The sequence below is a fragment of the Mirounga leonina genome, unplaced genomic scaffold (genome assembly GCF_011800145.1).
Source record: "Mirounga leonina isolate KUSES-001 unplaced genomic scaffold, KU_Mleo_1.0 Mir_53, whole genome shotgun sequence".
NCBI classification, from domain to species: domain Eukaryota; kingdom Metazoa; phylum Chordata; class Mammalia; order Carnivora; family Phocidae; genus Mirounga; species Mirounga leonina.
The window spans coordinates 79,229,245-79,251,779 of NW_023270807.1; the positions used below are offsets into that span (position 1 = coordinate 79,229,245).

Sequence of the window (22,535 nt, forward strand, 5' to 3'; positions counted from 1 at the left end):
TCCTTAACTACTAACATGCTCCAAAATTTAACTGGTGGCTATGAAATTTGGGATAGTCTGTAATCATTCATTGCCATAGTTTACTCTCTGGGCATTTCCTAATTCTTTGTGTGTGTTTATTTTCCATGAAATATTTTCTTGCTTACTAGAAATTGGCAGAACTCAGGTCTTAGGATACATAGATGATACAATGACTGATAGTGATAGATTTGAAAGTGTTAAGGAAACCAGCAGTCAAACACTGGGGCAAGCTTGAGTAATGAGGGACATCAAGGGTTATGTTGCTTGAGGATACTCTTCTCCTTTTAGGTAAACACTTTGGTCTTTGAGATATGGAGTTGGAAAAAAAAATCTGCAGATATTCTTGGTTGAGATGGGCAGGGAATGTGAATAGAGAGGAGTCATGAAAAGGTGATGAAAAATATGTAGAGTTGAATATCATCATCTCAAGTGTGAGCCCTGATAAACTGAAGATAGGATGAAAGAGAGAAAAAAGAAAAAGTTATCAAGTTTGCCATTTTCTTCAGCATCAAGGTAACATAAATTCTGAACAGTTGCAAATAGTAGATTTCATATGGAAGGGGTATATTTTAAATGCGTATTGTTCATAGGTGTATGATATTTACATGTATGGCATGTATGTAATAATGTTTGATAGACTACAGATAATAGTAATGTTTCATGTGGAACATTTTATGAACCATGATGTTTCCACTTAGATGAAATTGGTAGCTGACATTCCTGGAGTGTCTTGCTTACCCTGAAGCAGGACTTAATGCTGCGAGGTAATGGAGCAGCTCTTGCCAGATCTCTGACTGCACAAGAGATTTGGAGCTTTTAGGTTTTCCAGGAGTTTTTGTTATGAATGTCTTACTTCATAATCAGCCTTGTAGAAGAAGGCATTCCAGCACAGGACCCAAATACATACCTCACACTGATTATTCTGTACTCCCTGAGAGATGGATAAAATAGGAATGTTTTTCCTCCCAGAGGTTGCGTCTCTAAGGTTATAGCCTTTCCTAACTTTTTCCAGGAGCATATATTTCTCTGCCTCTAGATCCCTGTACCACTGAACACTTGGTCTGGTAGGGGCTTATCTTGCTTTTAGTCTATTCTGAGGAAGTCTTGAGGTCTGAACTACTCAGATAAATATACCATAGTAGTACATGTTTTCTTTTTCTTTTTATTAAGGTTTTATTTATTTGAGAGAGAGCGCAATAGAGAGAGCATGAACAGGGTGGAAAGGCAGAGGGAGAGGGAGAAGCAGACTCCCTACCGAGCAGGGAGCACGACGCGGGGCTCGATCTCAGGATGCCAGGATCATGACCTAGCCGAAGGCAGACACTTAACTGACTGAGCCACCCAGGTGCCCCGGTAGTACATGTTTTCTTGATAACCATTTTTAGCATAGGTCTTAATTATTACTTTTGGGTTTTCCAGGCTCCTGCTGTTCATTTCCAGTCTCTTACTCTGATCATCATATTCTCTGCTTTTTATCACCAGTTTGTCCTCTTTATGTCCTTTAGGTCAAAGACAAGCTATTTTGTTAAGCTGTCTCTTTGGTCTATGAGGAAGCCTATCTCCCATTGTGTTTCAGCTTTTGTATCCTACCTCTGCTTCCCCGGGTGAGCTGTGTATTGGCAGCATAGGTGGTCTAGACCCACTAGCAACTGAGCCTGAGTCGGTCTCCAGCCCGTCCTCAGCTGTCTTACTCTAAGCCTGCATGCTGGAATCTCTCTTCTCTTCTTCACCACTGCAGCTCCAGAACATTCCCTGAAGTAGTCCACAGTGCATTTCGAGATAGAGGTGATCATGCATGGCCTGGAAGCGGCACAGGGAGAAGAGAAGACAGAAGGCAGAGCTGGGAAGGACCTCATGTTGTGATTCCTCCTGTGTGGGAGAGGAAACGGAGAGGACATTCAGCAAACTGATGTGCAGTTAAATCTAACTCCCAGACAGTAAGGGGAAAGCCTCAGAATTGGGGAGAGTTTGAACCCATTTGGATTTTAGCCATCAATGCTGGCATGTTAGATTTGCATTTGAACAAGTTGAGTTTGGTCTCAGCAAGGAAAATAGACTGGAGAGGGAGCCACTGAAGGCATGGCAACTGGCCATTTAGGGGAAGAAGGCAAGGAGAGACACGGAAGCTGAAACTCTAGTACCGGCATTGTGGGCGAAGAGAAGTGGATTTGAGACATTTAGGATGCAGAATGGAAGATTTGAGGTCTGACTCCATGTGAGAGGAAAAGGGCGAGGCATTTGACCCAGGCTTCTGATTTCGATGACGAGGTGGAGCATGAGGCACGGAGCTGTGAGGAGAAGTGGAGCAGCAGGAGCGATGTCGGCATCTGGACAGAGCTCTAAAATATAACCGAGTAACGACATTTCTGCCAGGATTAAGCTAACGTAGCTCAGGAAGTGGACACGTTTTCTGGAGATCTTATTTGGTATAAGGACCGAAGTTAGAATACCTGGAGGAACAGACGATGGCATATCCCTTCCTTTCGGCTGACTCTTCAGTCAGACTTCTGGTGCAGTTGAAATGCGCAAGCCAAGGTTAAATGCTGGATTGTTCGATATTGCTGCTGTCCCAGGAACAGTCCTGAGATGTGGACCAGACTGGAGTCCTCCTCTGAAGTCGACGGTACTCCTAGGATTATGGTATCCCTCAGGCATCCTTGTGGCTCCCTCGATGTCCTCCTGGTATAAAAGTTTTGTGTCATTGAAATAATCCTCCTAGTTGCTAGAACGAAGTTAATAGTACTTCTGATCCAGTTCTGTTGCTTTGTGGGTAGGCAGCTCAGCTATCAAAGCCTTAGTTTATTACCTGGATCCCCAGAGATACTCCTTGAGTTGAGGAAAAAGCTCTTGTGGAGAAACCCTCATTAGTTGCAGTTAAGAGTATGGTATCAGGGGCCAAATAGGCCTGTGTTTAAATCCTGGCTCTGTCACTCACCAGCTGTGCTCTCTTGGGCCTGTACTCTTTAATTCCTCATCTGTAAGGGACGCTAGTAGTGTACTTATCTCTTAGAGCTGATGAGTTTCCCTAAAACATTTGTATAGTTTTTGGCCCATAATAAATACCTAGTAAATGCCATCTTTCACTTGGTATTCTTTAATCATATACCTACAGGTTGATCAGATAAGATTTATCTTTTATCTTTTGGAAATTATATAGCCTGAAGTTAGTAACCATTGGCATGTTTTCATGTGTTTGCAGGAGTATATAATACACTTAGTGTCATAAAATTTAGGTAGTACTTTTTAGATTCAATACTCTACCTTTATTCTCATGGTTTATTTTTTTAATGGCGTGATTGTAAGAAGCAATACGGCATGAAGGTTAAGAGCTCAGTCTCTGGAGATGTATTTGTATCTTGGCTTTTTTACTCAAGAGTTGTGTGACCGTGGACAAGTTAGTTAACCTTTCTGTGCCTCAGTTTCCTCATCTGTAAAGTGGAGACAATTATAGTGCTGTTCTTAAACTGTCATTGTAAGGGTTGAATGAGTCCATGTATATAAAGTACTGGAACAGTGCCTGGTATGTATGTAGCCCTATACCTGTTATTGGGTCATATAGTTAAAGTGCTCAGGCATGGTAGTTTTTCTCCTTGTGCCAAGAAAATGGATGTTGTTACTTCTTACAGTCTCTAGGGTAGTATTTTTCTTTTCATTAATTCCCTTACTGAGCTTGCTGAGGTACTCATCAAATGAGGAGCTAGCAGGCACAGCAGGAGTATGGGAAAGGGGTTCCAGTCCGAGGTGGTGGGCTGACAACGCAGGTTGTCCTTTGTTCTTCCTGAGACCATGAAAAAGATAATAAACTCACAAGAGAACGAAGCCTTCACAGCAGAGAGAGCAAGAGAGATGAACCAACAAAATTCCTAGGAACGGAAGGTAGAATCCTATGGATAAGTGAAATGGAACGCAGCCCGCAGCACGGAATGGCAGAAGGGGGCCACAAGGAAGGCCTTTTTTCTTTTTTTGTAATGAATCAGGAAATCTGGGCAGGTTTAATAATTTGGGTTTTGTGTGATTTTTTTTTTTTTTTTTAAACTGGCAAAATAGTTTCTGAATAAACAGATCAGTCAACGTAATTTTATTTTGGCTACACCTGGGCTTTTATTAAGTATTAGATATGAGGAAAAGGACAAAGATACTCATCTCATACAGGAATAAGGAAAAATGTAAAAAATATTTTGAAGATTGTTGTATTCGAGATAATATTTGTAGATACCATTTTGATGCTGAAACCAGGATAAAAAATTAGACTTTGTATTTTCTAATTGTCTTTACATTTGTTCTCAAAATCACATCAATTTACGTACAGTAGAATCTGAATTTACAGAAGTATGTAGGAAGTGAGATTTTATTTCTGATTAGATTTATTTTCACACTTTGCGATGGCTAGTGAAATTGGATGAGAAGCTGATTAGCCGTCAATTTTCTAAGGTGAAGTAGAACATTCTAACTCAGATTTATATTTCCAGTGCCGAACATCAGTCTGAGCCCTAGTCCTTCCCTGTCTCTTAATGTCTAAAGTGGAAATCACTTGTTTAGCCTCTTCATCTACTCTGGTTACTTAAAGTTGCCAGGAATATTTTATTTCATGAACTGAATATGGATATACCTCCAAACAGTTTTGTCTGTATAACATCATACAAATGCAATCACTTGTTAAATATCTTTGGAGTAGAAGCTTCCTTGTGTGATGATTCTTACAGTTACAGGTGATTTCGGTTTGTGCTAAACTGTGAATCTGAAGATGCATGTTGTTGTCTCGACTTGTGTTGCCCAGGTTGGTTCTCTTTGCCCTTTCTGGATCTCTGTTTTCCCAGCAAAAAATATTTGTTCTCTCTGTGCAGAGGATTGTTGTGTGAATCACACGAGGTGAAGCAGATGAAAACACTTTTGGATACTCAAGCATGATACAGATATAGAGCAGTGGTGTATTTCTAATTCAGATAATGAAGAAAAACAAACATGCACCAGAGGGCGGGATTTTGCTTAAAGTAAATGACTGCTTTGGTTTCCAGCTAACTAAAGAAATAACTCAAACATCTTTGTTTTCTATATTTTCCAACCAACCAGAACCGGGACCAGTATTCACATCTGTTAAGTGATCACTTTCTCCCGTACCAAGGTCATAATTCCTTCCGTGAGAAATATTTCAGTGGCGTTACAAAAAGAATTGCCAAGGAAGAGAAATCTAGCCAAGAGTGAAAATTAAGATTTTGACAATGGAAAGAGTAAGGATTTAACAGAAAAGACATCTGGATGTGAACTTCCATGTATGATACAGATAACATATACTCTTTTAAATAATTTTATATAACGAAATAAATGCTCCAAAGTAAATTGAACAATTCTTTTACAATTAGCTTTGTTTTATAGATTATTTTGTTGTATGTGGTCTTTGGAACCTTATTTAATTTATATTTGTACTTTCAAGTATTATGGAAATTGAAAACAGTTATATTTTTGGTAATTAATTTGCAAGGGGAACTGATATTATTGACTTTTAAAACAGATACCTGTCGATACGTTATAAGCAGTGAACTAACCATGGTTAAGAATTTATTCATTCAGTAGGTTCATTTATTTGGTTTCTGATTGTAATTGATTTATAGTGCTAATAAAGCTTACTGAGGATTCCTAAAACTGTGTTGTATTCGCTGCTTTTCAGGGGGGAGGTGATAAAGGAAATGGACTTTTATTTATAAATTCCAGACTAGTATGTAATGACAGTGATAATGGTAAGGAGGAGAAAGGCGAGGACCTGGCAACCTGAAAAGCTCCCCAACTCCTTGAGGCCTGTCCACATCTGAAGCTCGGCTGTACCTTGGACTTGCTGCTGCATTCCTAGACATTGACTGTCGGTCAAGTTAACTACCCACAATTTTTGGTTTAGAAAGTAACCGATAGTTAAGAGCAGTAACAACAACACAAGTCCTTGATGGTTCCCTAACGGTATTAAGCCTAATCAGAGCTCTTTGAAATAGAAGCTATATTTTTCTTGAAGGAGAAACTTTGCTGAGTCTACATTGTGTCCATCATGAAAATATCTTGTTTGAAAACCACTCTACCCATTAATTCAGGATGCTAATAGCTTTCCTGCCCTCGGTGGTCAAATGTACCTCAGCAGGGTGGCAGTAAACGGATCCTCTCCTTCTAACCATAGCCTATTTTTATTTATGCTATTATTATTATTTTAGTGTTACTGCTGGCTTTTATGGACTTCCAATTTGAATCTGCATGGCTTAAGACTTCCAAAAGACCTGCCCAAGCAGAGAGAGAGGAGAGAGAGAGAGAGAGAGAGAGAGAGAGAGGAAGCTATCTGCGTAGTTCTCTCTCCTTTTCTTGTCCTGCAACCCTGCATCTCAGCAGCTGATCTCAAACATTTCAGTGATTGTTTTGTTTGGGTTTCTGGATGTGATTTGTGGTACACTGGGGGAAAGCTAAAAGTATTCAAGCATAATTTATTTTCAGTATTTCTGTTATTAAACCATCTTATTTAAAATTTTCTGAGGTTATATGGAGGGTGAGTTTGCAACTCTGTAGCTGACTAAATTTGGAATATGAGATTTTAGCCTTGCCCTGTTTTGTTTTTTGCTTATCACAAAAATTAGTCCAAATAGTTCTGGAAAAGTTACAACGTTAATTTTAGTCACTTTGTCCTTAAAAATTATCTAATATTTAAAAAAATATTTCACATTATTTCTTATTACTACCAGCTGAGGTCTTCTGATTTTTAATTCTTCATCATCTCTATCATCATGTTCAGTCTCCTATTCTTGAACTATCACTAGGTAGGCTCAGAGTGTAAATGTGTGTAGTTATTTTGAGTAGTTATATATTGGTACTCAGAAGTGAAAAGGAAACCTGGTCACTTTCAACCAATTTTTGTTTTAGAGCAGAGGTCTCAACTCCTCTTATTCTAAAAAAAAGACTTCATTTTCTGGCATCAGGATCTTATTACTTTCTGTATAAGTTATAGCAGATCATTTCCAGAGTGTTATGGTTGTATGTGTGTTCCTCATGCACTTACCAGGAGAGTATCCCCTAGCAAAGTGCCTGCCTTTTGGATAGTCCTGTAGTATGAATTTATAGTATAATCTGTGTGAACCCTAGGTGGTCTGTTAGCTGGCCTATTTCATGTATATAATATGACAAAATCTATCATTTTGTTTCTGGCATATATTAAATACCCATAAAATCCAGATGGGTACCTTGGTGTTTCATCAGAAGTAACTTTTTTCCTATCCATTCTGGTGGGGATTTGTTTTTGCTATGATAGCTGAGAGGAAATAGTGGAGTGGATGGTCTTTGGTGTGTTTAGCCAGAGTGGCCAGCAGATTAAAAAAAAAAAAAAAATTAAAACCTGCTACAAGTTTCTCAGCCACTTCCCGCCCATGGTGACCCAGGTTTTGGCCAGCTCACCACTAACTTCCTTATGACTAATTCTTTAAATACAAAGATTGAGCAATAAAACATTTCAAACTCTTTAAATTCTGGGAGGTAAGTCAGTGTTACCACTATTTCCTTGTGGAGAAAACTCACTTAAAATTTGAGATTCCCTTCATATTTAAGAAAAATGGTGATTACAACTAGAAAGAACCTTATTTCAAGTTTGTTGGGACAGTCGAGTATGAGTTAACATACCAGATGCATTGTAGTGAATGTGTTTATATTATTGGATGAAAAATGTGCTTTAGAAGTTTGAGACTTAGAAACAGCTTTTGAGGTAATATGTTTTATACTCTTATAATTAAATTAAAGAAGCAGGGGTTTGACTTTTTTTTTTTTAAAGCATCAGGAAATTAGATATTAAGGTTGTATTATCTAGATGCCAATATAAGCAAATCTGGCTCTTGAATCAAAGGCCTCAGTTGTTTTGAGTTAGGAGAACTGCTGACATCCTATGCTGGAAGTATTATCAGGTATTGATAATCCAAAGAAATATGGAATTAAATATAATGTTTATGTGTTGGAAATTGAATGTGACATTTTTTTGGGAAATGATCTTTCTACACCATTTTAGTCTCCCTAAAAAAGCACAGTGGAAGTAAGCTGATGTTAATGGTTCTACTAGAAAAAAAAAATTCTTTGTAGCTAAAGCAGGGCATAAGTAAATAAAGTCATTAATGGAGTATAGGGGTGGAAATGGAGGTGGGTGTTGCTGAGAAAATTGATGACTTCATTGTTGATTTTCCTGTTTGACCAAAAGGGAATAAATTATAGCAGAATAAGGACTTTGGCTCTTTTTACAAGAGCATGGTTTTGCTCCATTATAAAGTTATTTAGAAAACTAAACACTTGTAAGAATCTTTATTCTTAGAAGGATTGTATTCATAGAATAAGTGAAGTCTACTTTCATTTCCAGCTCACCCACTCCCATTTTTCTCAGATATTTATCAAGTAGTGTGGTTTGTAATCCAAACAAAAAAAAAATGCCTTAATCCAGAACATACACATGGACACAATAACACTAGACTGATGATGTTTGTACTTTACTAAAACATTGAGATCTTCTCTAAAACAGAGTGGTTTGAGAACATAAGGTCTAGAGTGTAAAGAATTATAATGGAATGATAAACATATCTGTGATTCTATCTAGCCATAGAATCATAGAGACAGCACATTCCTGTCTATCCTTTGGGGTGAAAAAGCTTACTAGGGAACCTGACCCTATTTCCTTAACAGAGGCCTGCCTCAGGATGTTCATATGTTTCACTGTGTGGAATAAGCAAATTGACGTTTAGACATAACTGAGACCAACCTGGAATTTGGCTCTTACCCCTTCCTTCATAAGCCATTGAAGACAGGCTCTTAGGGGAATGGAGGCTAAATTGTCATGGCAGTTTCTTAAGAAGCCTGGGTCATGGAACAAAATGGAGCTTAATAGATGAATGTTAAGATAAGCCAGGCTCACTTTCTGTAACTGCCAGCCTTATTTCTTGGGATATTAGGAGGTACTCAGTGTATTTTTGTCCTAGAATTTGAATGTTCTTACTAAGATAATATTGCAGTGATGCCAAACTGAATTGCTTAAAAAGGAATCTGCTTTGACCTCTACGCCTTTAAAATCTCTCCTTTAATCAAGCCTTCCTGACTCTCTCCTGAGGGCTTATTGGAAGAACTCTTATTTTGTCTAACATCCAGCGGTGAAGATTAGCGGGGCTTATGTGTGAAGTTAGTCAAATTAAGAGGAAAAAAAAAAAAAAGGCTGTGGAGAAAATTAGAATTGAAACCTCTAAATGGTGCTTGAGTTGGGTTTTGATGGACTGTACAAATATTTTATCTAATGTGTTATAAGTTTGTGAGGTGGATCAGATGATCAAAACCAGTATTGGTAAGCTTTAGAAATCTGTGAAAGCTCCTTAAATATGTATTTATTTATTTGTAAATCATGGCTGGAGTATCTCACACAAGTCTGAGTGCTGCCAGCACAAACATCGAAACTTTCTTTTTTTGCATTATCTTATTTTTCTACAACTTACACCTATGGGGAAACAATTCTCCATAGATATCTTGCATTTCTGTATATTTAAGGAGGTACCGACACTCTGCACCCTAGACTGCCTTTCTGGGGATGTGGGCACACCACTGAAAGATAGAGTGTCTCCACCTCCTTTGCCCACGGCTCCCCCTTCTGTAAAAACTATTAGCAAACTACTGTGCTTTTGCCAAAGTTGAACACCTGAGCCATCCGACCTCCTGTTTCCATTGTGGAGGAGATGAAACAGACTCATAACTGTCAAGGTGAGAAGGGCCCAACAAGCCTCATTTGTCAGATGGAATTGGTATATTCAAAAGTGCAGCTGGCTTCACCCCAGTGGCAACTTGGATTAACATGAAAAAGTGGCAGCTACTTGGGGCAAACTTTATCTCTCATACCGTTGCCCAAGACAAAGGCACTGGCTCAATGGCATCTTTGGTTCATAAAGGTTACATTTCGGGGCTTTAAAAATACATTTAGGTTGTTGCATTTAGGAGATTCCTTCAACTCTGCCTCTTTCTCTGTGGATTGGCTATACGATAGCCCAGTGGTCTTCAGAGGGCTGCTATGGCTGTTTCTCTCAGTGCCAGATATCAGCAATGGGAATGGAGGTGGTTGGCCAGGTCGCGGGCAGAACGCAAAGCTATTCTCATAGCTCCAGCCAATACCCTCCTTGCTGAGCCTTGTTATATTTTTATCGACTCTTAGGCTACTACTAGTGTGACCTATGGTTTGGTCTGTCGCTTGGAAAATTAGAGATTGGCAGATTAAAGACACCCTCCTTAGGGGCTACAAATAGTGGACACAGATTGTGGCTGCTGACAGAACGGTCTAGGTCATTCTCTGATGAGACCAACTAGAATAAAACAATTGAGCTGGCATCCGCCAAATTGCTCTCACTGTTGCCTGGACCCGTCATTGTCTCAAACACAGCGGCACATCCACCATTATAGACAGGACACAAAATGAAGGACAGTATTTCTGATGCAGAGCTACCAGACTTGTGACTCCTGCCAAAAGTTGACCTGGTTGCCTTGCGGTTTAGGAGACCACTCTGCATGGGGTGTTGTCCAGCGTGCTCCTGGCAGATTGATTACTTCGGATCTTTGCCCCACTCAGAGAGCTATTGGTTGTGCATCACTGTTGTTGACACTTTCTCAGGTTACAGTGTTGCTGTTCCAGTCCAATCAGTTGACTCCAGCCACACTACTTTAGCCCTTGAAAGTAATCTGTGTCAAGTGTTTGGCTTTTTGGGCCATTTGATATGACAATGGTATTATACCTTTTATTGCAAAAGCCACTCAACCATGGGCTGATAGTCAAAGTATCTGATAGACTTTCCATGCTCCTTACCATCCACAGGCATCTGGAATTTTTGAGCTTTGGAAATTTTCTCTACATTTGTTCTGTTTTTTTCTCTGGCAGTCCTTTACCAAGCCTTCTCAGAAAGGCTCAGTACATTGCTCCAAAGTTAGCTCTGAATAGTGCAGTGTTTTGTCCTTTGTCAGACACCAAAGTCTTAACTGGTAGGTTTTAAACTCAGAGACAACTGGTGACCACTAGCTTGAGTCTCAGGCAGGGAAAATTTTTTACAACCAACACCAAAGAGGGAGCTGCAGCAATCTAGTCCGAAAGGACTCCTCTTCCTGGTTAAAGCAAGAAAATAAAAATTCTAGCTGATTTATTGCCCTTAATTTTCTTCTTTACATTTTCCTCTAGATCCCAGAAAATGTTTTTTAAAAACTCCAAATTTTCTACTTTATTTTAGTGGTAACTGCTGTTCTCTGTACAAGTTGTATGTGTTACTCTACTTTTCCTGTTCTCTATATTGTAAGGCCGGTCTGCTGCTGACTGGCTGATGCCAAGGCATAGAAGGAGCATGGTGTGTAGGGGAGCTTCATGCAGTTCAGAGTCACTGAAGTATGAACTGGGAACCAGCAAAGTAAGGCTGGAGAATGTGGCAGGAGGATTTCTGATTGCCCCCTCCCCTCCCGCCATGCTGGGGGAGCACGGGGAATTACCTCAGTATTTTCAGGGAGAACATGGCGGCATGATCAGGTTTGGTCTGACTGTCACTCCGGTGGTAGTGGTTTGGAATGGAGGAAGATAGATTTAGAAGCCAGAATGTTAGTCAGGATGTTGATGCGGTCATCCACGTTAGAGATGTAAAGGTCACTGCTAGAACAGTGGTAGTCAGGATTGATTGGAGAATATTTAGAAAGCGAAATGAGCAAGTCCTGGTAATTGATTGGGTACAGGGATGAGGAGTAAAGGATGATGTCCAGGGTTCCAGTTGGGTGACTCAGTGGATGGCATGATACAGACTGGAACAGAAAATGGTGGAAAGAGGATGTGCATAGGTTTGGCCATCCTAAACAGGAGGAGCCTATTGAACAGGCCTGGAGAACTGCCGGGCAGGCTGTTGAGGATGCGAGACCAAAGCCGGACAGTGATCGCACATGTGAGGAGTAGCAGATCCCTGTAGGGGACAAAAAAGCACTTGAGTTAAGATACACTGCACAGCTCCAAAGTTCATTCTGTCGCATTTCCTCCCTCGGCATGATATGTTGTTTAGCAAAGAGAATTGGCACGACCCAATGCTCATGAGACTGGATCAGGCAATTCCAAGTTTATTACAAGAGATTTCTTCTCAAATTACTAATGAGATGAAGTTACTCTGTTGTGTTACTTGAAGCTCTAGAGAACAGGATTGGCTTGGGGGTGATGTACTTCTGCCCGAACTGGATGGGTGGATGTACTCCATTTGTTGTATAAGTTAGCGTGTTACATCATAAAGTTAGGACTTAAAGAAACTGACAGGCTGTTGTTAGTTGCCTCGAAGAAAAACCTGCTAACGAAATACCCAGGCTACTACCGTTTGGACTCAGGATGTGGAAAAGAAAAACTCAGAGTTTTTTCTCTCTTCTCCTTATCCTTTAAAATTAAAAATACTTCCCCTTCCTTTCTCTTATTTAAGTAACTACATAATAGCTTTTGGGCAGCGACATAAAAATTACAGGGTAGGCCAGAATATGGGGAAAATTTTAATTAAATTGGGGGTTTTGTTTGTTTTTTCATTTATTAAAAAATGTTGAGCCAAAAATCCCAATTTCCCCCTACCCCTTTTTATATGTACTTAATGCATTTGGCAGAGTTCATGACAAAACCTCTTTCCAGCTGTGGACCCACCAAAAGCCTTTTCTGAAGCTCCTACTAATTTGGAGTAAACTGACTGGTTGAAAGCCCCACACACAAATCCTGCCAGGAAATGTCATGAGGTCCCTTGACATTTAATTCTACAAACAGTCTTATCTTTTAGAGCAAAATAAATAAAAATGAATAAAAATTTATTTTTTTTATTTTGCCTTTGTTAGCTTGTTTTCACTTAGTTTCAGAGAAACAGATCAAGAACCTGAAAACAACAGAACTTCATTTTGCCTTCAGTCTGGTGTTTTTGAACCCAAAGAGAAGACCTTTCATGACACTACGTGGGTTCCCAAGGAAAGAAGAAAGACCAGTACTATGTAATGAATTAGGCTTCTGGGAGGAGACATGGCACCTTTCCACTAGCTGTAAGTGGTCCAGGAGCCTTCCACAACAGGTGATCTCACCTAGTGTGTCAGAGTGAAGGGCTAGACTTTGAAGCCTATCAAATTGATCTCTGTGTACTTCATTGCCATTCTCAACAATGACATTCTCCACAGCTTATAGTCCAGGGGCTAGGGGTGGTGGTAAGCAAAGAGGTAAGGAGTTAATTAAAATAGAGGTCATTCTTTTCAGAGGGTAAGCCCAGGGTGAGTATAAGAGGAACTTAATCACTTCTAACAGCATTGGATGTATGAATCATGTGTTTCTGATATTTTGACTTTTGGAGGCTTGCTGACCCTGGGGGGGCGGCTCGTCCTAGGGCCAGCCAATTCTTAGAGGTAGTAAGGGACTCCCTCCATGGGTACCTGTCATGTGCAAATCAAACAGTCCAGAGACTACCACCTCCTTTCTGTCCTTCTACTCTGGCCTACAGTTTCCCGGTCCTAGTCACTCAAGAGACAGGTATCAGGCAACTACAGACAGGCACTACACCCCAGAGCCCCCTGAAACTTCAGACTAGCCAATCCCAAACCTGCTTACCCAGCCTTGCCCATCCTTGCCTGTAGGAACTCCAGCAAAGGCTCCTGCCCACATTTTCTCTTTGCTCCCTTCTGTCTCCTGACTAACCCTGTGTGGTCCTGCATGGCAGGGCATGCCCTCTACTTTTGCAAACTTCAAGGACCAAACTATCTTTTTGGTGGCAATTGTCTTCCGATCTGTGGGTCTCACCATACCTGAATAATCATAAAATCTACATTTAAAACATAGGGGTGGGAGAGGATTGGGTGAAGGAAGACTTCTGAGAGAGGATGACATGTAAGTAGACTCCTGAGGAAGGAGTAGAAGTTGCCAGATGATGTCAGGTGGTGAGAGAGGGAGGGGGTTCCAGGCAGAAGGGTTAGCATCTGAAAAAAGCACATTTAGATACAGTTCAAGTAGTTCACATGCCTGCTGCTAAGTGTATTGGATGAGGAGAAGAAATGAAGCTCAAGAGGAAATGAGGGCCAGATCATAAAGGGCTTCTGTGCCGTGCTATAGAGTCTGGACTTAAACATAGGAGAATCTCCCTCCCCATGACGTCCATCCCTTATGAGGACGTCAGGACTCTTTAGGAAGTTTTAGCTTCTGACAAAATGGTGCCCTCTGGCTGAAGTACTTGACTTGCTTGAGAAAGGGGTCCTGTGGTGACGAGTTTTGTAGCTTTGCCCCTGTTCTAGGGTCTGTTTTCTTCTCTTGGTTCTGGGTCTCAGTTAATGACTGAGTTGGGTGAGCCACATACTTAATGCTGCCTGGGTGTTAGTTTTCTCATCTCAAAGCCTTCCTGAGTTCCCAGTTACGCTGCGTGAGAGACTTCCCAGATAAATGCAACAGAAACCTCCCTGACCCTGACTGACAGATACTTGCTCCAGAGCCAGGAAGGCCTCTGGAACAAGTTGGCCTCGTGCAATGACAGAGATGATTTTTATTGATTTCACTCCTCACGCAGTGCTGACGGTATAGGCCTGCAGAAGAGCAAGCTGACGAAAATAACGATTGTGGGTTGCCAACTCATGTTTGTCCTTATTTCCAAGGACAAACACAAGCCCTGTCTCCAGGAGCTACTTCTCTACTACAAGACAAATGAGCTGTTGAAGGGTCATGATTTTGAAATGCTAGCAATATACATAAAGGATATTTTACTGATCAACCTCAAGGAATCGGTCATAAAAAAAAAAATGATTCAAACACTGTTGCTTATTTCAGAATTTTGTGCTGGGGTCCATTGTCCTTCTGAGACACAGAGTGTTCCCTGAAGGAGAGTTGCTCAGACCGCCTGCACGTCGCTTTTACATGTCCTTGAAGTAGCAAGAGCATCAGCTTTTCTTTTCTTTTTGGAATCACCATATTCTTTTTTTTTTTTTTTTAAGATTTTATTTATTTATTTGAGAGAGAAAGAGCGAACATGCCTGCCCCTGAGGGAGTGGCAGGAAGAGAGAGAATCTCAAGTAGACTGCCTGCTGAGCTCGGAGCCCAACATGGGGCTGGATCTCACAACCCTGAGATCAGACCTGAGCATAAACCAAGAGTTGGAGGCTTAACCGACTGAGCCACCCAGGCAGCCCTGGTTTACTGTATTCTGATGACCTTTTAAAAACCCATCAATAATGAGGATGAGAGGGAGGGAAGGATGGAATGCCTGTAGCCCTTCTTTGTCTTCTGTCCTCTCTGACCCTCTACCTCTATCATTCCCTGCTTGTCTCTCCTTCAGCATTTCCTGCATACCTGAAATAGGCCCACTACCATGGACACAAAGATGATACAAGGTGTGTTTCTTAGGCTGAAAATCTACACACAGTCTTTGGTTAAACTAATTTTTGTTAAATTATGAAAACAAATCATACTTATTCTGAGTCCCCATCTCTGATACTTAAAAAAAAAAAAAATCAAAATGTCAAACAAAAACAAGACTGTACCACTTCAATATACTGTTCTCTGGGTGACATACTAGTGAGGTGGAAAATGGTGCGGAGGCAGGGTGAGGGGCTGTAATCAGTCTTAAAAGAACTGAAAAATTTTCTTCTTTAGTGCGTCTTATTTCTTTTCATGTCTCAACCATTTTCTTTAAATGTTCATGTTTCCGCCTCTGAAGTTCTACAGCCATCTTTTTCATGCTTCCTCTATAAAGCTCTACAGTCCTTTTTAAAATTTTTTAATTTAAATTTTGTGACTAGGCAATAAATTTGCATGGCTTAAAATTCAAAGTAGTTCAAAGGGGTATACCCAGTGACAAGTTTCCTCCTCCCTCCCCTTTCCCTCCCAGTGGGTCCCTCAGCTGCCCAGATCCCTGCCCTAGAGATAACCACCGTCACAGACGGCTTAGCTCATTGTCAAACAACATAGGATAGTCCAACTGTGAAGCCGCAGTGGAGCAATGGCAAGAACAAAGGACCAGGAGTTAGAGGGTGCATCCCAGCCCTATTGGGACAGCTCTTGATTCATTTGTGTCTATTTCTCACTGTTAACATAAAAAATAATAGCAATGTTTCCTTAGCTATCTCCCCTACAATGAGAATCCATTAAGATGATGTGTATGAATGCATTTTGAAAAACTGTTCCCTATGGGAAGAGAAAACCCAGAACCTAAAGCTAAACCCATCAAGCACGTTTGTCATGGGAAGGACTTGAATGGTTCAGGATATTGCCTGAGAAACTCTTTCATTTGATTTCAAAGCTTCCAGTGAAGAGATGTATGTGGGCAGGCTACTGGGCCCAATAGGGAAGGATAAAAGGTGGATTTATTTCCTGTCAGTTTTCAAATCCTATCTTGAGTTCTCCCATCCCCTAGCGGAAGGGGTGGCCTCTCTTAGATGCGTAACTAAGCAAAGAATGTGACTCCTTTTGTAGCTGCTGATCTGCCACCTTTGGGGTCATCTGAGGCTTATTTCCTGGGCTGCTCTATGCCTTTCTGGTTCTTAGAGTGGTTTCCAATCAAGGAAAGCTATGGTCAAGGCTACTTTGAAAAATGTGTGAGTAGGGAGAAAATACAGTCTGCCCAGGGACTGTTACCTCAGGATTGATGTTGACATCCTCCCTGAGGCGAAGTTTGCCATTTACTTCAGAGGAAGTTGTCCTTTGGGAAGGAATGTAGACTCCCTGTGCAGTTAAATGTGGTGTGTGAAGGGGAACTAGCCTGATAGCCTGGGGCCGGAGCCCTTGTTTATCCACAGAAGATAGGAAGCAAGGAGTAGAGATAAGGCCGGCTTTCCCTGTGTGTGCCTGCACCTGGCCCCGGAAAGGCCGTGTCTAGTGCAGATAGGAACTAAGGGGCGGCCTGCCGAGCCTTGCACGGTGTCAAATAGAGAGCCCTGCAGTAACGTGGAAGGGAGTGGTGTCCTCTGGTCGGTGAACTCTGGTGCAATTTATCAAAGGAATCCTAAGCTTATGCCTTTTGTAGGCCCTTCCTTTTTAAAGAGACAATTCATTAATTTGCAGAGACTCAATAAATGATAAACTTGTGAGCATTGTTTTTCCTTTATAAAGCAGCTTAAGCAAAGCCCTAGGATGCCTGGGAGAGTATCCAAACTGGCAAGCCTTTGCTGCCTCCTTGCTCCCTTTTCCCTCTTCTTCATTCCTCGGGGACAAGTAGATGTCACTCTACAGGTAGCTGATCTAGTGGTGTCTATGGTCGTCTTGACCTTTGGATGCTGGGAGTTGAAGTCTTCTGTCTGAGGTTATCTTTGAAGTTACTTATCTTCCATGGATCAGGGAAAAATCAGGTACATTTCAAGGAGCATGTTTTAGTGAATTATAGTGGGATGTCTGGGTGGAGACACTGATTTGTTGCTCTATCAGGGAATCTTTGGAGAAGTTTGTAGTCCTCCACTGACTGGAAGGGATTGGTGGCTTTTTGGTCAGTGTTAAATATAAATCAGAGCTCTGAACACTGTATTTCTACGAGGAATTATAGTGAATGATGAACCAAACAGGCTTGGTTAAACAAGTTGCTTAAAATGCCCAGACACCAGGAGCTTTGTAATAGGTTTGGCAGTAATTAAAATAGTTAAAATGCTTCTGTCTAGGCAGCAATTAGTTTTCAGGAAAAACATGGAAAATGTGTCATTTACACCATTGCCTTTATTCAGTCAGACCCACGGTCTGTATTTGAGATGGTTTTAGCTTTTTGACAGCAATGGAACTCAAGGAACCTGGGTCAAGACCTAGTGGCCTAAGAGATTACCTCCTTATTGCCTTGGTTGTCTTCAAAGTCTTTCTGCAAGAACATCTTTGCTATAGGGCAGGTGGGGATTGAGAGGCTTAGCTGGGCAGCTCCATCTCCCCAGTGGTATTTCAAAAGGATAGAACTAATGCAGATGGCTGGCTGGCTGGATTTTGTGACTCAAGGAGCTTGCCTTATTCCCTTATACTTTGCTGGATGTATGAGCTCTTTGCACCTGCACTCTGCTCTCTGTTGGTACTACTGTTGTCTCCCCGTCAATGGCAGAAGATGGGGCAGAGAACAGGTCTACTCCAAATTGGGTTAGTTACTAGATTTCAAAGTTTCTGTTTACTTCTAAGACTGTGGACCCAGAAGGATCCCAGAGGGGGTGTAAGCCTAGAGTATATCACACTGTTCAGGGTGCTCATCTTTATTCTCTTAATAAATTTTGGACCAGGAATCATGTGGCTAAAGTTAGTATCCATGACAGCTCTTATAAATGGTAGGAAAAACAGTTAGTGAATAGAAGTCAAGGCTGGGAGTAAGGGGATTCAGTGATCTACACTACTGATAACAATTACGAGTATATACTAAATATTTAATAGGCTGACATTGTGATAAATGTTTTTTACATAATACCTAATCTTCATAACCATTCTATGTCCTAGAATTATATCCATTTTACAGATAAGGAAACTGAAATTCACAGAGACAAGCAAGTTGAGCAGTTTAGTGGTGAGTAATGTTAGAGGTCGGGTTTGAGCCTACCTCTGACTGATGAGATCTGCATTTCTGACGGTTACTCTACTGCCAATGGCCTTCAGCTCTTGGAGGTTTCTTCTGGGTTTCTCCAGGATAAGGCCTCTGGCCCATTCCTCTTGGCGTTCTTAGCGCCTAATCGTAGTGTCTGGTTGTGTGGCATTAAATCCTCTTCTCACGAAACTATAAGGCCTCCACTGGCACAGAACTACACATTGTCATGGGCAAAGACAGCTCTTCAGAATATTCAGAAAATTTATTGGGAGGAAAGGAAGGGGGAAAAAAATGATGGTCAATGGAAATGTAGGCGGCAGTGGTTTGTGCTGACAGTAGTGTTTTCATGAGCCCTCCGCTCACCAGGATTCTAGTGAAGATGATCCTACAAGGACCACCAGGAACCAGAGAAAGATTATGGAAACCCTATGGATTTATTTCAAATGCATTATAACTCTTACTCTGTCTGAGCAGATTTTGTTTTCTTCTCCCTTTCTTAATGCTGTAGACCCAACCTAGACCTGGTTGCAGGATTTTTATTATATTTCTTGGGTCAAGAACTCAAATTTAAAAATTGAAGAATTGTTTGCCCCTAAGGGTTAGCTACTCTATTACCTACAGGCTCTAAAAATAATGCTTTGCCTCAGAACCTGACATCTGCTGTTTCTGTTTTACTTTTATCTTATCACTGGCTCTCCAGCTCAAGCTGTCCACCAAGGGAAGTGAAATGCCAGAGGGGGCGTGTGCAGTGCCCCCACCTCTCCTTCAGGCAAGGAAGGCCAAGTGAGCTCTGAGAACACGTTGACTCTGTGTCTCTACAGAGAGAGAATAGGCCATTCACTTCATGATCCATCACTCAGTACATCTGTGACAAGGTGCAGATAACAGCACCTCAGAGCACCCAGAGGCTCTGAGGTGGCCCTACTTACAGGATGTGGCCAGTCACTGCTGGGGGTGAGGACAAGGCCTGGGCTCTGTCCAGAAAGCATACAACAGATTCATTTCAAAGTTTTCCCTTTTTCTTTTGATTGGGAAATAAATCCTCCAACTCTGATGACAGACAATGACCCATTTTAAGGGCTGAGGGTAAGTCAGTATATTAGATTTCTGAGGAGAGCAGCATTTTGAGAATGCAACATAGACCGCTTGTCTGCTTTCAGATCAGAGGACTAAGGCATCGTTTGTGTAGTTCCTATGCTCAGGGGCATGGGTCACTTGGTGTTTTAGTCTGTTTGGGCTCTTAGAACAGAATAGCGTAGACTGGGTAGCTTAAAACCAACAGACATTTATCTTTGATAGTTATGGAGGCCGAGAAATTCAAGATCAAGATGATGGCAGATTTGGTGTCTGGTGAGAGTCTGCATCCTGATTTATAGATGGTTCTCTTCTTGGGCCAAAGGAGCTCTCTACGACCTCTTTTAGAAGGGCAGGAATCCCATTCATGAGGCTCCAACCTCATGACCTAATTACCTCCCAAAGACCCCACCTCCATTAATACCATGGTGGGGGGGGATATTAATGGATTTCAACATATGAATTTTAGGGGGACACAAACATTCTGTCCACTGCATGTATATAAAACCAACAAGGCCCATTTTAGTGGGCGGTTTTAATCTTCTTCCTCATCAGATCTTTCTAAAAATGGCCCAAAGAGTCGCCTCGTGTTACTAGAATTCCTGGCGAGAAGTGCAGTGTCTGAATGAGGGACTGCGTGATAAGAGAGGACAATCCTGGGCGTGGGTGATCTGTAAGGTAGGGGGAGGCTCAGTTCTTTGCTAGTTTGCTGTTCGTCAGCATTGCCCCAGAAACTGTTAGAAATGCCCAACCTCAGGCCCCGCACCAGACTTGCTGAATCAGAATCTGCATCTTAACACAGGCCCCAACTGATTAATAGGGACATTAATATTTGATAAGCGCTGCCCCAACTCAAAACACGTTTCCATTAATATCACACAGGTTACAACTGTTGTCTGCTAGCAGGGAAGCAAGATGACTCAAGTCATTAACATAGTTCTTCAGCTTTTGTTATCAAGATTAATCATTTGTTTATTTAAATTGAAATGGCCTGCTTTCTCTGAATCCAGTTATTGTGTATCAGTAAATCACAAGCTGCTTTTTTTCTTCTACATACTTCATAGTTCTCAGAATGAACTAAAGTTCAGTCAGTTCTTTCAGGCCCTGATGCCCGTTGCCAGTTCAGTCTGACATTTGAATATGTCGGTGTCCCTCTTTGTGTCAATAACCAGTGTGTAGCCACGACCCTGTCGGAAGGCAGTGGCTTTGTGGGCAGCTGTTGGTTTTGCCTGGTCCAACCCCTATTTCCTTCTCATTTTGTAACAGCATCTTTCTTGTCAGAGGTTTGCAGGCTGGTGGGGCTGTCAGTGAAGGTCCTCTCCCTTCTAATGGCCAGGGGTTGGCATGTGACCACGGCAGGACCAACGGGACGTGCTCTGACTGTGAGGCCAGAGCTCATTTACTCTATCGTAGTAGCTGCAAGGACCATTGCTGCCCAGATCCCAGAGCTTCTGGATTGCTGTCCTGCCCGAGGCCTATTCCATATTCTTATAGAGTCTGGTTTTATTTGTCCAAGGTAGCCAGAGTTTCTTTCTGTTGATTCAATCCAAAGAACCCCAGCTGAGCAAAGGAATCTAAATATGGTTCATGTTGTAGAAAACCGATTTGGGTCTTTTTTTTTTTAAGATTTTATTTATTGATTTGAGAGAAAAAGAGTGTGCGTGCATGAGTGGGGGGAGGGGCAGAGGCAGAGGGAGAAGCAGACACCCCGCTGAGTGGGGAGCCCAATGCAGACTCAGTTCCAGGGCCCTGAGATCATGCTCTGAGCCAAAGGCAGACACTTAACCAACTGAGCCACCTAGGTACCCCCCAGTTTTGGTCTTAATGAGGAGGGCAGGCACTCATGAATCTCCACAACCTTCCACTGTGTTTCATTGGCTGGATTGTGTCTATAGCCAAGTATAAAACATTTTAAGGTTTTCAGATGTTATTTGTAATTTTTCTTCCTTATCTTGCTGTACTTTATTATATATATGTATATCTGTAAAAAGTCTAACATTGATCAATTATTACCAGGATACAGGTAGTCAATACTTTTGTGGCAACTTCAACATTAACCTCAGTATGTTTTTTAGTTTTTAAAGTTATGACTTTGGTCTTCAGATCCTCTTAGTGCATCTTAAGCGAGTTAAAATTTAGCCCCAGGACAAGAAAGAACACATGTATAGCTTATCAACCTCTCATATGGAAAACAGTAGTGTTAGTACAGACCGATCCACTTAATGACCATCAGAAGATATTACTTAGTTGGCAGCTTTCAGAGACTCTATAAAAATTCACATACCTTTCTTAATGAATTTCTTAATTTTATTAGTGAACAGAAAGGTCTGAAGGTAATAGAGACTGATCAAATGAATAAATAATATTGCCTTATAAGAAATCAATTGAATCAAGTCCAGGGCATAATTAACAATATAGCTCCTATTTTTAAAATGACATTGGAAAAAAAAATGGAAGTGGGTTCTGGCACAACACTGGTTGATTTAATGTCCTAAATAAGTAATCAGTACCTTTCAACCATTAAAAAATATTGTAGATTAATATTTAATGGACATGTATTCATAATAGAGAAATAAAGGGTGAGTACCATGTGACTACATTTTATCTGTTATTTATGGTAATATTACTTATACATGGAAGTATTCTTATGTCTTACAATGGTCATTTCTGGGTAGTTTTATTTTTTTCTTACTTTATTGATTTGTTTTATTTTCATTCCTGCTATGTGTTTTTTTTTTTTAATTTTCTATTAAAACATGTTTTGCTTTTATAACATGAGAAGAGGAGAAGGTTATTTTTAGTTAAAAATAAATTAGAGTCTCAGTGGACTTTGTGTGTAAATTAATATGGGAAAATTTGTCAAGGACTAGATATCTAGACTAAACCTTGTTATACCATGTAGAAATACTAAATTTCCCTGAGAAT

General features: G+C 41.0%; 1 protein-coding gene across 5 annotated transcripts in view; it reads left to right on the top strand.

The window, feature by feature from the left end:
* The window catches only part of TRMT11 (tRNA methyltransferase 11 homolog), a 55,065-nt gene extending 49,404 nt beyond the window's left edge, over positions 1–5,661 (top strand). For 2 of the 5 annotated variants that reach the window (XM_034990535.1, XM_034990538.1), the window contains one exon: positions 5,092–5,661. In XM_034990535.1, coding sequence (XP_034846426.1) covers positions 5,092–5,223 — 132 coding nt within the window. In that variant the 3' untranslated portion in view covers positions 5,224–5,661. Of the gene's footprint in view, positions 1–1,759 lie in introns of all 5 variants that reach the window. The other 3 variants (XR_004676527.1, XM_034990537.1, XM_034990536.1) reach the window with 3 other exon arrangements.
* Positions 5,662–22,535: the final 16,874 nt, after the last annotated feature.